The sequence below is a fragment of the Malaya genurostris genome, chromosome 3, assembly GCF_030247185.1.
Source record: "Malaya genurostris strain Urasoe2022 chromosome 3, Malgen_1.1, whole genome shotgun sequence".
NCBI lineage: Eukaryota > Metazoa > Arthropoda > Insecta > Diptera > Culicidae > Malaya > Malaya genurostris.
The window spans coordinates 262,434,029-262,446,091 of record NC_080572.1 but is presented as its reverse complement, the minus strand read 5'-3'; the positions used below and the strand labels follow the sequence as shown (position 1 = coordinate 262,446,091).

At 35.9% G+C, this 12,063-nt stretch overlaps 1 protein-coding gene across 26 annotated transcripts in view; it reads right to left on the bottom strand.

Moving 5' to 3' along the window:
- The window catches only part of LOC131438950 (potassium voltage-gated channel subfamily KQT member 1), an 892,435-nt gene that overhangs the window by 42,101 nt on the left and 838,271 nt on the right, over positions 1 to 12,063 (bottom strand). For all 26 annotated transcript variants that reach the window (XR_009231015.1, XM_058609372.1, XM_058609379.1 and 23 more), the window contains 4 exons: positions 6,409 to 6,505; positions 6,142 to 6,336; positions 5,902 to 6,050; positions 661 to 851 (listed from right to left, as the gene is read on the bottom strand). Coding sequence is in view for 25 of the 26 variants with exons in the window: in XM_058609372.1 (XP_058465355.1) it covers positions 661 to 851; positions 5,902 to 6,050; positions 6,142 to 6,336; positions 6,409 to 6,505 (632 nt within the window). In the remaining variant the exon portion in view is untranslated. The remainder of the gene's footprint in view (positions 1 to 660; positions 852 to 5,901; positions 6,051 to 6,141; positions 6,337 to 6,408; positions 6,506 to 12,063) is intronic.

Sequence of the window (12,063 nt, the reverse complement as noted above, 5' to 3'; positions counted from 1 at the left end):
GATAAGTTTCTAACTGATGTATAGTTTTATGTACAAATGCTTTGCATAAACAAGTATTCAAATTTACATTTAATATAACTAGTTTTTTTTTAGTTTCATTGAGGCGTTAGTTTGGTTCGACTTATTTCATTCTTTCAGCACAACTTTGTCGTTAAATCTTGCAGCCTAGCCCATATTCCAAATGCAAAGGGATCTAACATCCTTACTGTCGGTAACTACAGCTCTTGACATGCTCTCGTTCAGAAGAGGTTCACTCTACCGGAGCGTGGAATTTTTTCATGTGATTTACGAAGTGCGGTGATATGTAAGTTGATGCTATCCTTACATATATACTACTGTTATGTTAGAACTGACTCAACAGGGTGTAAGTTTTCTGTGCACGTTGACAGGATTAGCCCTGCCTAGGACTTACTTAATGGCACACACATGTACATATGTGCGGCTGATTCCCCCTTTAGGAAAAAGAAAAAAAAAGTTCTAATCCCACAAGTTTTGCACGGTTTGATGCTTTCGTTTGTGTGACGGTGTATCTAAGAGTACTGAAGATATGTACATGTGCGTTGGTAAATATTTGACATCTTGATTCGATATCGCCATCCCTTTGATGGTTGCGATTATGTGGTAAAGCTTGCATAGGTGCGAAGCATTGCCGGTACTTACTTGAACTTTCCGTGATGGTTTTCGGGCTACCGGGCTCGATTTCGATCTCGGTATCGATGCAAACGGAGGCCAGTTCTTCTATTCCGACTGGATCCAACTGGTCGGAATCGATGTTAGGAACTACGATTACGACATCGCCACGATCGTTTACTTGACCGGCGCTGTTTCCCACGTACTGCGGGGGTATAGAACTGAAAAAAGGAAAGGTGAGTGAGGTATTTGTTTTAGCAAACTTTTTTCGTAAATTTAGATTAAATTATTAGACATTTAGATTATTTTCAATTCCTTTGAACCTTTTGTCAGTATTCAATTAGAAAATTTTTGGAAGACGTATAGACTTAGCAAGTATCCATGCAAGTAGACTGCGAGTTATCGAAGAAAGGTAGGAAGACTTAGAATCATATATCCCTCCAATAATCGCACTGATATAAATCCTGTAAAAAGATAACCGTCTAATGTTGTCGCGATTTTCTGATTTTCTGTAAACGGAAGCAGTATTTACCATACACTTTTTTCGAATCGTTTCGACTTTGAAACTGTTAATTGTGCATAAAAGTGTTCAAAAAATGTTATAGGAAATCAGTTGAGAATTAGTGTTATATACCATTCAACGCAGCTCGACTAACCGATTTCAACAAGTTTAGGCTCGTTCGAGAGCTAGGGGAGACCGGGGCTGTTCCGGACACGCGGTTGAACCGAACAGCTCAAATATCTTCTAAACCAGAAATTTGTTTTGAACCATGGATTAGTTTTGTAAACGCGCTTTCATGTGACAGACAGACGTCAGTTGGCTAGATGACGCTGAGTCAATTCATTTTGGTTTCAATCGTATTCATGTCAAAAGGTGCACGTTTTTTACTGAATTTTTTTTGAATTTTTTGGGTATATTTAATATCTGTGCACTGTAATTCCGGTCTTTTCAGTGCTTTCAAATATTCATTTCGTGCTGAATCCAGTGATTATTGAGTGCTTTCGATTGCGTGGGAAATATTACTATTATAGCGTTTTGAAAATAAATTGTCTGTGTGAGGCATAACTGGACAAACAAGTGGTGAAGTAATTTTCGACTTGATATTCTTAACGGATCCTTGAAATAAACCTAAATATTGATATCTACAGTTCAATTCTACTTCTTATCTTTTATTAGAACTATATTTAATAAAGACTTTAAATTCAGTTTCAACATCAATTATTTGGTAGTGCAAGGTGTAAAGTTTTGAGACAATATCTAGATTCATAGCAAGTAGGATTATGTCTCACGCAAGGCTAAAATCAACAAATAATTCTTTCGAACACAATTTCATTTCTTTTAATTATTTTGCGCTTAAGAGCTGGTCTCTTATTGTGCTCGATCTTAATTTTTGTGTGAAACTTTATACCCAAGTAACAATCCGCAACTAGTTCTGATACGACAAAATCCAAACTATGTTGCAACAAGAGCACGAATATGTTTTTTATGTTATACTGGTTAAAACATGGTGACAGCAATGTTTCATCATAACATAACTAGCTACGAAATAGTTATTTAGGTTCTCAATCATAACATCTTTGTGTCATATTGAATTAAATATAATTTATAAGCTATCGTTACTTAATCCAAACATATCTTTATTCACAACAATGCTTCTAGTTACTAGTTGAAAATAAGTTTATTTGACTTCAATAGTAGCAACCCGTAACTAGTTTTGATACCACTTAACCCAACTGTGTTGCAACAAGAGCATGAACATGTTTTTATGTTATGCTGGTTAAAACAAGGTGACAGCAGTGTTTCTTTATAACGTAAACATTGAAATAATTATCACTTGTAAGTTATCATTACTTAATTCTAACATGTCTTTAATCACAGCTATGCTTTTAGCTACTAGTTGAAAGAAGGTTTATTTTCCGTTGCGAAACCATTATAAATACGTTAGCGTATATGTGAATCGTTTCTGTGAATTGATGTAGCAATAACTTAGGTATTATAAGATTATAACATACAATTTTGTAATTTCAATCACTATACTATCTCTTTATTGTTGATAGAAAAGCATTATGGATTCATTCAATGTTTATAATGCCGATGGCAACAAAGTTTCAACTAGTTTCCTTGTAAATAAGTTATTTTCAAGTTATGGAAAATAAGTTTCAGTATAGCATTACAACGTAACGACAACTTATTTTTACCAGACATAGAAACTAGTAGAAACTGCGCTTTTTGAGTCACGCAAGTGGTTAGATTTTAGTAACAATAACTCAAATTTCTGGTTGCAGTCTAGTCATTAATAAGCTAGCATAACAAAAATTGTTACTTGGGTAGTCCGATTTAGTTCCATATGGAGTTCGGTTTAGCCCCGCGGTTTCTAAATATTGGATTTTGGGTTGGTCACTTTATTGTGATTTGGTACAAAAACTAATCCATGGTTTTCCAAATCACAAATTGGGAATGGTAGCTGAAGGTTGAAGCTTCACAATGGTATAGATAACTTGGGTAAAAACCTAGTTGTAATGGATGTTTTTTTCAATTTCCCAATTTTTAGCCGGACGGCTAAGCCCCGGTCTCCCCTACTATCGGATTAGAGATCAACTTCGAAGATCAAATGGCTGACAGTTCCTGTTCCAGAGATATGATGATTTAAGTGACGTAACAGACAAATCACACTTTTTCTGTCCGCACAATTCGCAGTCGTCCGGATCCACAATTTAGGGGGATTGTTGAGGATATATCAAACAATTTTACTGAAGACGTCGTTGTGGTATCTCTAGTGGTTTTAGAAGTGAAGCTATTTTAATCAAGAAAATTAGGGTGTTCTTGATAAAATCAGTTTATTTTGCTCTAGCATTTTAAAGTCATTTCACATGAAGCGCCAATTATGATTCGTTTGAAATTTTCTTCCCAAGATAGGTAATTATGTTTATTGCCAAGAAAGGATCATTTAAGGTACAAGCTTTTTTAATCCAAACTGATTTTTATATTTTTTATATTTTAATATCTATTTTACGAAACTAAACTGAAAGTCGTAACCATCTACTTCCAAAGCAATGCCTTTAATCCTACAGACACTAAGAATTCTTCCACACTCTTAGAAAAATGAGATTTACACTTGACATAATGTAAGCTTAAGCTAAATTAACTGTGAAGTTAATGATATGACTTATCTTTACATACTTTGAATTGTGAATTTTCGCGACGCTCGAACATACGACAACTGGCTTGTGAGGCGAGCGTCCTATCGTCCTATTGCATAGCCCATGTTGCAATGTATGAACAATTTTAACCTAACAAACGATGCTTTTTGTGTGTTGACTTCAAATATTACAGCGAATACGTTTATTTTTTTTCGATTTAGAACTCAATTCGAATTTTTTAAACATATTATGACTCGAAACTATTATTAAATTTGTTAAAAAATTTCCCATTCAACAAAGGAAAAGATTGCATTTTTGGATTACATCCATTGAAAAATGGGTCGGTAATTGACGCGAAATTCGTCATTTTTCAGTTTAGTTTAGTTTTCGATAAAAATAAGTGAAAATATTCAGTTTGGACAAAGTTATTGAAAAAAAAACTTTTTTCTCCTCTGAAGCGTTTGTCTGGTAATGTATGAACGGATGGTAATATACATAATTACCTATCTTGTGACCAAACTTAGTTCGAAAAAAGTGGCGTTTTCTTGTAAAATGACTTTAAAATCGAGTTTTTCAGTGTAAGAGAATTTTTAAGAGAAATTTTAGGAATTTTTTCATTTATTTTTATTCAATTTTTTTTTTATTTAAACTTTGTGAAAACTACTAATACGAATAACCGTACATTTTTCATCTGTTGAATTTTCTCGAAGATGGCTCAACAAATTTCGATAAACTTAGGCTTATTTAGCAGCTAACAATGTCAATTAAATTTGGAAGGGTAATGGCGAACATATCTGTTTCGAGAAATTCAATGTTATATGTGACGTAACCGACAAATCTAAGTGTTTTTCAATGCAAAAAAAATTCTCGGAGATAAAAGAATTGATTTCGAAAGACTTAGACTCCTTTGGAAGTTAATATTAGGTTATTAGCTTTGGCCCGTTTGAAAACTAACATTGGGTAGTAGATCAAGTTAGAACGTCGAATGGCTGTCACATCCGGTTCCGGAGATATAATGGTATACATTTTTTTTCACTGGTAGGGCTAGTTAACATTCTCCAAACCATAAAATTGTCGTTGAGCTATCTGGGAGATGTGCGTCATTTAGTAGGACAGCGAAAAAAATTGCTTGGATTTAAATGTGCTAGTGAAAAATTGAACGCAAACTAAACTCGTCTTACAAACAGTGATCATTGGCTGCTCCGTCGCATTAGTTAGTTTTCCTTCGCCCTTAAAACGTAGTAAGCGGTGTTAAGATCGAAAATCGGTTTACTTTAATCCGACTTTAAGGTGTGTAGCATTGTTCTCACTGTTTAGTTTATAAATTTGTTGTTCAATTGTGACAGTGACATCGAAGCCAAAGGCGTCTTAATTTTGCTCGAACATCGCGAAACCCCGAACTACTCCCGAACACCAACGCAAAAAAGGATTTGGAGAACGATTGTCGATAATCAGATAGACTGACGTAGAGGTCACCAAAACGTCGGTTTGTTGTTTAAAGCGGTACCTCGACCCCTCCGTTCTAGATGTCTCAAGTGGTCAACAACGGTGCTTCGAGTTAAAAAAATAAACCGGACTGGCCACTTACACGATGACGATCAGCAGTACAAGTTGGCCAAAGTATGATCACGAAAACTGTAAAAGATGATGCTAAAGAAGCTTTGTTGCGAGGAACAGGATGATGTAACCAATGTCACGATAGATTTTAAACCGCTTTATGTACAGGAATATTTTGGAGTAACTTGAAGAGGAAAAGTTTTGATGTGACAGGTCAGCTGTTTCTCTAGTTGAAGAACGAAGTCTACATCGTAACTTGGTCTATTAACCAGAAAATTTAGGAAAAATTTTTGTTGCGCTTATTCAAGCAATTCAATTGTGCCTTTCTGCTTTGGCAGAATTTGGCATCTTGCCATTACGGAAAAATTACCGAGGCATCTTGCCATTACGGAAAAATTACCGAGGCCGAAAACAGAAACTGATAGGTTCGGCAGTTTTCCCCCGTTTAATTTGATATGAACAGTTATAAGCTTTATGTTGGATACTAATTCGTAGTAATTCATTTATCAAAAAGTTGAAATAGAATAGTTGATAACAGTACTTCCGACATATTTAGTGTTTTGCAGTACTTACCTTAAAGTAACGCGCTTCTTAATCCTATGACCAAGATCGGAGTATCCGCGTTGCATTGGTGGACGTTTCTGCTGTATTGGTTCTTCGAAATTTTTCGCTATCGGTGAATTCGGCTCCGAAAATTGTTTATCTATTAAAATAGGTTTTGGCTAGTAATGAAAATGGAGAGAGAGAGCAGTGCGTTAAAACAACTGAGTTGATATTGATATTTCTTTCGTTGATTGATTGCGGAATACTCACTTTTAACGAACCACTAGAACTACTTGTCACAGATGTGATTACAGCCGCTGCTCCGCCCCCTTTCGGTGGCAACGATGGAAGGTTTGGATTGTTGGAATGTGATGTATCAGGATGAAGTGGAAGTGATAAAAGACGCTTCCGATCCTGCATGTATAACTCTATAAACGTGTCTACCTTTGTCTCTATGTCGTCAACCTGTCGTGAGCAAAGGACAGAAACAATGAAACCTGCATTGAAATGGTGAATTGTTTCAACTAATCAACTTACTTGTCTTTCAATTTTCACTACACGAGAAGCTAAGCTAATTTTCGATGCATATACATCTTTTGATTTTGATCCTTGTTTGCCAAGAATTTGGTCTAACCTGATATTTCAAGGAATAGTTTCAAGAGGAAAAAGAAAATAAGTTGAACCGTTAGTGTACATCTATAATTTGATTTTATTTTATTCGAGTACGCGAAATTGTTACTATGTTAAAGTTTAATCGAATTCATATACAAGGAGAAAGAAAATTTTACCAAGAACTCAAAACCGTAATTGAAAAACTTCAAACTGATGGCCATCCACTGACAGGAAACTGAGTAGAAGATAAGGAGGTACTTTTTTTCATTTCCAAGCAGTAAAGATGAAACTGTAGTCGTTGAATAAATATCTCGGAATTTACTTGCATATTCAATTTAATAAATATTTTCCTCGAGATGATAGTTGACCCCCGACACGAAATGGACAAAGATGTCAAAAGACATTTAACGTTTGTGAAAGGACTTGTCAATTTATGTTGGGTATCTCTACAAATTGGACGGCACATTGCTTCATTGTCGACAGGACCGTTTTTGATGCGACGACGACGACGACGACGCAGCGCTACAAGGCCCACCATTGTAATGGATCTGGTCGAAAGCAAGAAAGGTGCAATAGAGTGCCAATGCTTCAAACATTCAACTGCCAAGGATAACTATCATTCACTTGTACTGAAGCAATATACCTTCTCCTCTTATTTTTTGTTCTCAATTTGATCGAAAGGAAAATTGCTTCCTAGCATGCTTCAACTGCTCGTTTGTTCGTCGTTTTTCCCTCGAGAATTGGTTTGTTAGGGAGGATATACAAGGAACGGAAGTGCCGCCGAGGGTGTGATTTGCAATGCGGCAACTGACGTCGAAAATGCCATTACCTGTTCCTGCTTTTCTGGCAATGGTTATGGTGTGAAAGTTTCTCGTTTGAAGCTTTTCGTGACGGCTTTATTTGCATCGCTATGCAGTTGAATTCGTTTTTTTTCTTTCCCTTATATTATTTCTTATTTATGATTTATGAACTGAAAAGTGGTTAGTAAATAATAGCTATTTTAGTGCATCAGCGCAAGCAATATTAAAGCAAAAGCGGAACCAAATTTAAGTATCGATATTAAACAAACAAGCTTTATAATAAACGTTCGGGTAAATCAGGTATACAGGAAAGCACTATGCATGTCTGCAAACTTTCGCAAAGCCAAATTGCAATGCAAAACTTCTACATTTCATCGAAATTGAATTTTTCTTTATTCTTACTTGGAAAGTCAGCGTGCGGGAAATGATTGTTATAATATTTATAATAATAATAGTTTTTGCCTCGACCGTTTCGGTTGTGGCGATGGCGATATTACATGCCGGTAAAAGTTTTCACTGGTTCGCTGAAATGTTCGGTTGGAGCTTCATTACGCCGCATTGAGGTTTGAAATTAATATGTTCGGATCGTGACGTTAACAATTTTGTAGGGAAGTTACATTCTATACTGCATCAACTCCCGCACCGTATGCTAGAGCTAATAACAGTGTTTCTTGATAAACCTGTAGGTTTGTGTTCTTTGTATTTTATTTATTCAACGGAACTTGTTATCTGCAGTGATGAAAAAGTGTTGTTTAAGGACGGGTAGGGTCTAGCACTTTTGAAAAATCATTTATTTTATCTTTGTATTTTCTTGTAGTAAAACATTTCATGAATTTTTTTGTCAAATTTTCAAGTCAAACGGAACAAAAACTCTGGAAGTTAGGGGCCTTTATCTTACATTATCTGATACTGCGAAGGAGCATAGCCCCAAGAGATCTGCTTCGATTGACTAGAAAATTTGACGAAACATTCCTGAAATGTTTTACTATAATGAAATACAAAGAGAAAACCTTGTAAAATAAATTGTTTCCTCCAATTGTATAGACAACTAGCTGAATTACCCGGCGTTGTTCGAAAGTGTTTCATGAAGGTAAGGCCGCAAAAAGATTCTAAAAATTGTCCTGCTTATCGAAATACTCGGAACGTAGTGAAACACGGCAACTCGATTGAACAATATTACGTACATGTTCAGATTGTGCACGGCCAGTGTTCCATCTCAGATTACGTCAATTTTCACAGTATTCTCGTCAAATCGGGTCAGTTTTATGTTTTTCGCAAAATCTGATCAATTTTACCATACATCAGAGATGCCAGATTTGCAGATTTGTCTGTGAATCTGCAGATTTGCTACATAGTAGTGCAGGCATTTTTTTTGTGCACACTTTTGCAGATTTTTGAAAATCGAGGTTTTGGAAATTGTCTCGACCTTTTTTTTGCTCGTCAAGTCAGTTTAGCGTATCATACTTTAGAAAGAATTTGCTGCCAGCAACAGATTTTTTTTCCCGGAAATACAGACTTTTACAACCCTGTCTGCAGATATTTGAAATTTTTAACTAGCATCTCTGCCATACACCCATGTTTGGGACATTTGCTACACTTCCTCTTCCTTGAAATAACGTAGTAATTTCCTTTGATATAAAATAGTATCCATATTTGTCAAGAAGCATCGTTTCTCGTCGAATAAATTTTATACTGAACTCCCCTTTTTTATTGAACTACAGCTCTCCTCCATGATTATTCTTATAACCATCTCTGAGTAGTGTAGAAAGTTTCTGAGATTATCATAAAGTATCGATTTCCACCTTTTATGCCAAATTTTTTTCGTTGCATTTAAATTAACAATTCAAATTAACTGTCTAGCACGACCTTGACATTCTTGTCCCTTTCTTGTTTTACAAAAAATGGCAGATGAAAATAGTTTTTTAAAACCCCCTCCTGGCCGTCTAAATCTGCCCCCCCTTGTTTGTCGACAAAAAGGAAAAAAATTTTCAATAAACATCCCTTTTTAGAGGTACTTTCTACAAACTCCATTCTTTTGATCAGCTTTGCAATGAATATCCAAGCTCGTTGAGAAAAATTGAAAAATACCCTTATAACCTCTGAATTGCAAAAATTACCTGAGTTGTTACATCGATCATTTTATCATCTTATCATCTTATCAGTTGTTATAAATATCGGTGTCTTATATTATCCTTATAACAACATATCAGCAGCAATAATAGCTTGAGCCAAGTTAGGTGTTCGGAGTTATTGGGCCGTATGAATAAAATGTAGTAAAGTCTTTTGTTTGTAGTATCTTCTCAAAAACAAAGTCCACAGAGTAAAACGCGTTTGATATGAATAAAAAAAAAGTTCGAACATGTAGTTAATGCGTAGCGTGTAGCAACCTCTGGAGCTACCTACCGAAAAATTGTAGTAAATACTACATGTTCGAACGTTGTTGTGTAGTAAAGTCTCTGCTTTTGACAGGAACGTGATCCACATGTAGCATTTACTACCGAAATTCAAGCATGTTACGTTTTATTCATACGGCCCATTGAGTTGTTTCGGAGTTATGGTCGATCATAAAAAATCCCTCTCCATCCCTCCCTAAAAATAGAATAATCTGAAGTGCAAATAATATCTGTACTTAGTATCGTTTTTTGGAAAATTCTATTGACCTCACATTAAACCTTCTTTTTTAGAGGCATCCATTATATCAACCACACTCAAATACCCTTAAGATCATATTTGAGTTTTTCAAAAAGTATGGATGGTCATCAAAAATTATTGGTTCTCTTTAAATTATAAAAAAATCATCATTGTCTCCTGCCATGTTAAATACATTTACCACACACTCTCCTTCTTGAACATGTCCTAATGATCATCTCTGAGCAAGAAGTATTAGTGCCAAGTTTGATAGCAATCCGTTGAGTATTTCCGAAGTTATGCAGTTACAAACATTACACATCCTTTTTAGAGGCACTTACTACATCCACCCCCTACAAATGCCCATAAAATCATATTTGATTTTTTTTAAATATGTGTATGTTCTTCAAAAAGGATTAAAAAAGATGAATTTCGTCATAGCTCCCCCCCCCCATGTTAAGGACACATGATACACACTCTCTCCTCTGAAAATGCTCAGCAAGAAGTATCTGTGCCAAGTTTGATAGCAATCCGTTCAGTAGGTATGCCAAATGTTTCTATGATCTTCAAAAAGTATGGATTATCGTCAAATTAAATAAAAAATTTTCATGATCCCTCCCTGTTAAGGACACTTGCTACGTTCCCTCCCCCATTAAACACCCTTATTACCATTTCTGAAGAGCAATAAGTATCTGTGCCAAGTTTGGTGACAATCCGTTAATTATTTTTTTGAGTTATGCCGTTATAAACGTTACAACTCCTTTTTAAAGGCACTTGCTACATCTACCCCCCCTATAGTCATATCTAAGGTATGCAAAATGTTTCTATGGTCTTCAAATCGTATCGATTCTCGTCAAGTTATATGAATCTTTTCATTATTTCCTCTCCTGTTCATGACACTTGGTACACTCCCGCCCCTATGAAAATACAAGAAGTACCTGTGCCAAGTTTGGTGACAATCCATTCAGTAGTTCCGAAGTTATGGCGTTACAACATACAAAGTTACATCCTATATATATATATATATATATATATATATATATATATATATATATATATATATATATATATATATATATATATATATATATATATATATATATATATATATATATATATATATATAGATAAACTTTGAACGCGTTTCTCTCGAAAGCACGTTCTAAAAGTCCGTATCCATCGTAATTTAGAAACTACAATTATGTTCAAATTTTGCACACACTTTCTACATATAAAATACTCAACCCCAATGTTTTCCTTTTCGTTTTCTGTTATCTTGGGAAGGTAGGTTTTACACCTACAAAAAGGCGGATTTTTTCGAGGTAAATAACAAATCTTGATAAGAATGATGAAAATTCTTCCGCGTTATTGGAACAGATACCTCGTGTTTTCATTCATAGTATCCCCACGTGACGGTACAGTACGCATTGCACAGTGCGATTGTTTTAATTAATTTGACGTTGTATCGATTAATCACAGTTTAGAGTAATTAATGATAGGCAGCAGTATTTAGGGTTTGCTGGTTTCCGATGAATGTGCTTCCGGTGGTACGATGAATGAACACAAATGCTGCATTTTCATTTCCCGAGTGGTTTACTGAATGGGGTATTCTCTATAGAAAAGAACAATTGGAGTGGAAGCATACAGTGAACTTATTTTATTTCCGAGAGCTGCATTATTAGACAATGAACGAATATCACCATAAGAGTTACTGCGTGTTGAATCAGCAATCCCAGTACTGTTGTTAGTGTTATGGTGTAAATGAATTTCAGGTGGTTTTCGAACAGTAATCTAAACCAACTACAGTACGGAATGGTGCTCCCAATAAATTAAAGTATGTCAGGAAACTGGAAATTTGCTATGATTTACAGCTGCAGTCTCAGAACCAAGTTTAGCTTAAATGATATGTTTATCTTGTCCCAGTCCCAGTCCCAGTCCCAGTCCCAGTCCCAGTCCCAGTCCCAGTCCCAGTCCCAGTCCCAGTCCCAGTCCCAGTCCCAGTCCCAGTCCCAGTCCCAGTCCCAGTCCCAGTCCCAGTCCCAGTCCCAGTCCCAGTCCCAGTCCCAGTCCCAGTCCCAGTCCCAGTCCCAGTCCCAGTCCCAGTCCCAGTCCCAGTCCCAGTCCCAGTCCCAGTCTCAGTCCCAGTCCCAGT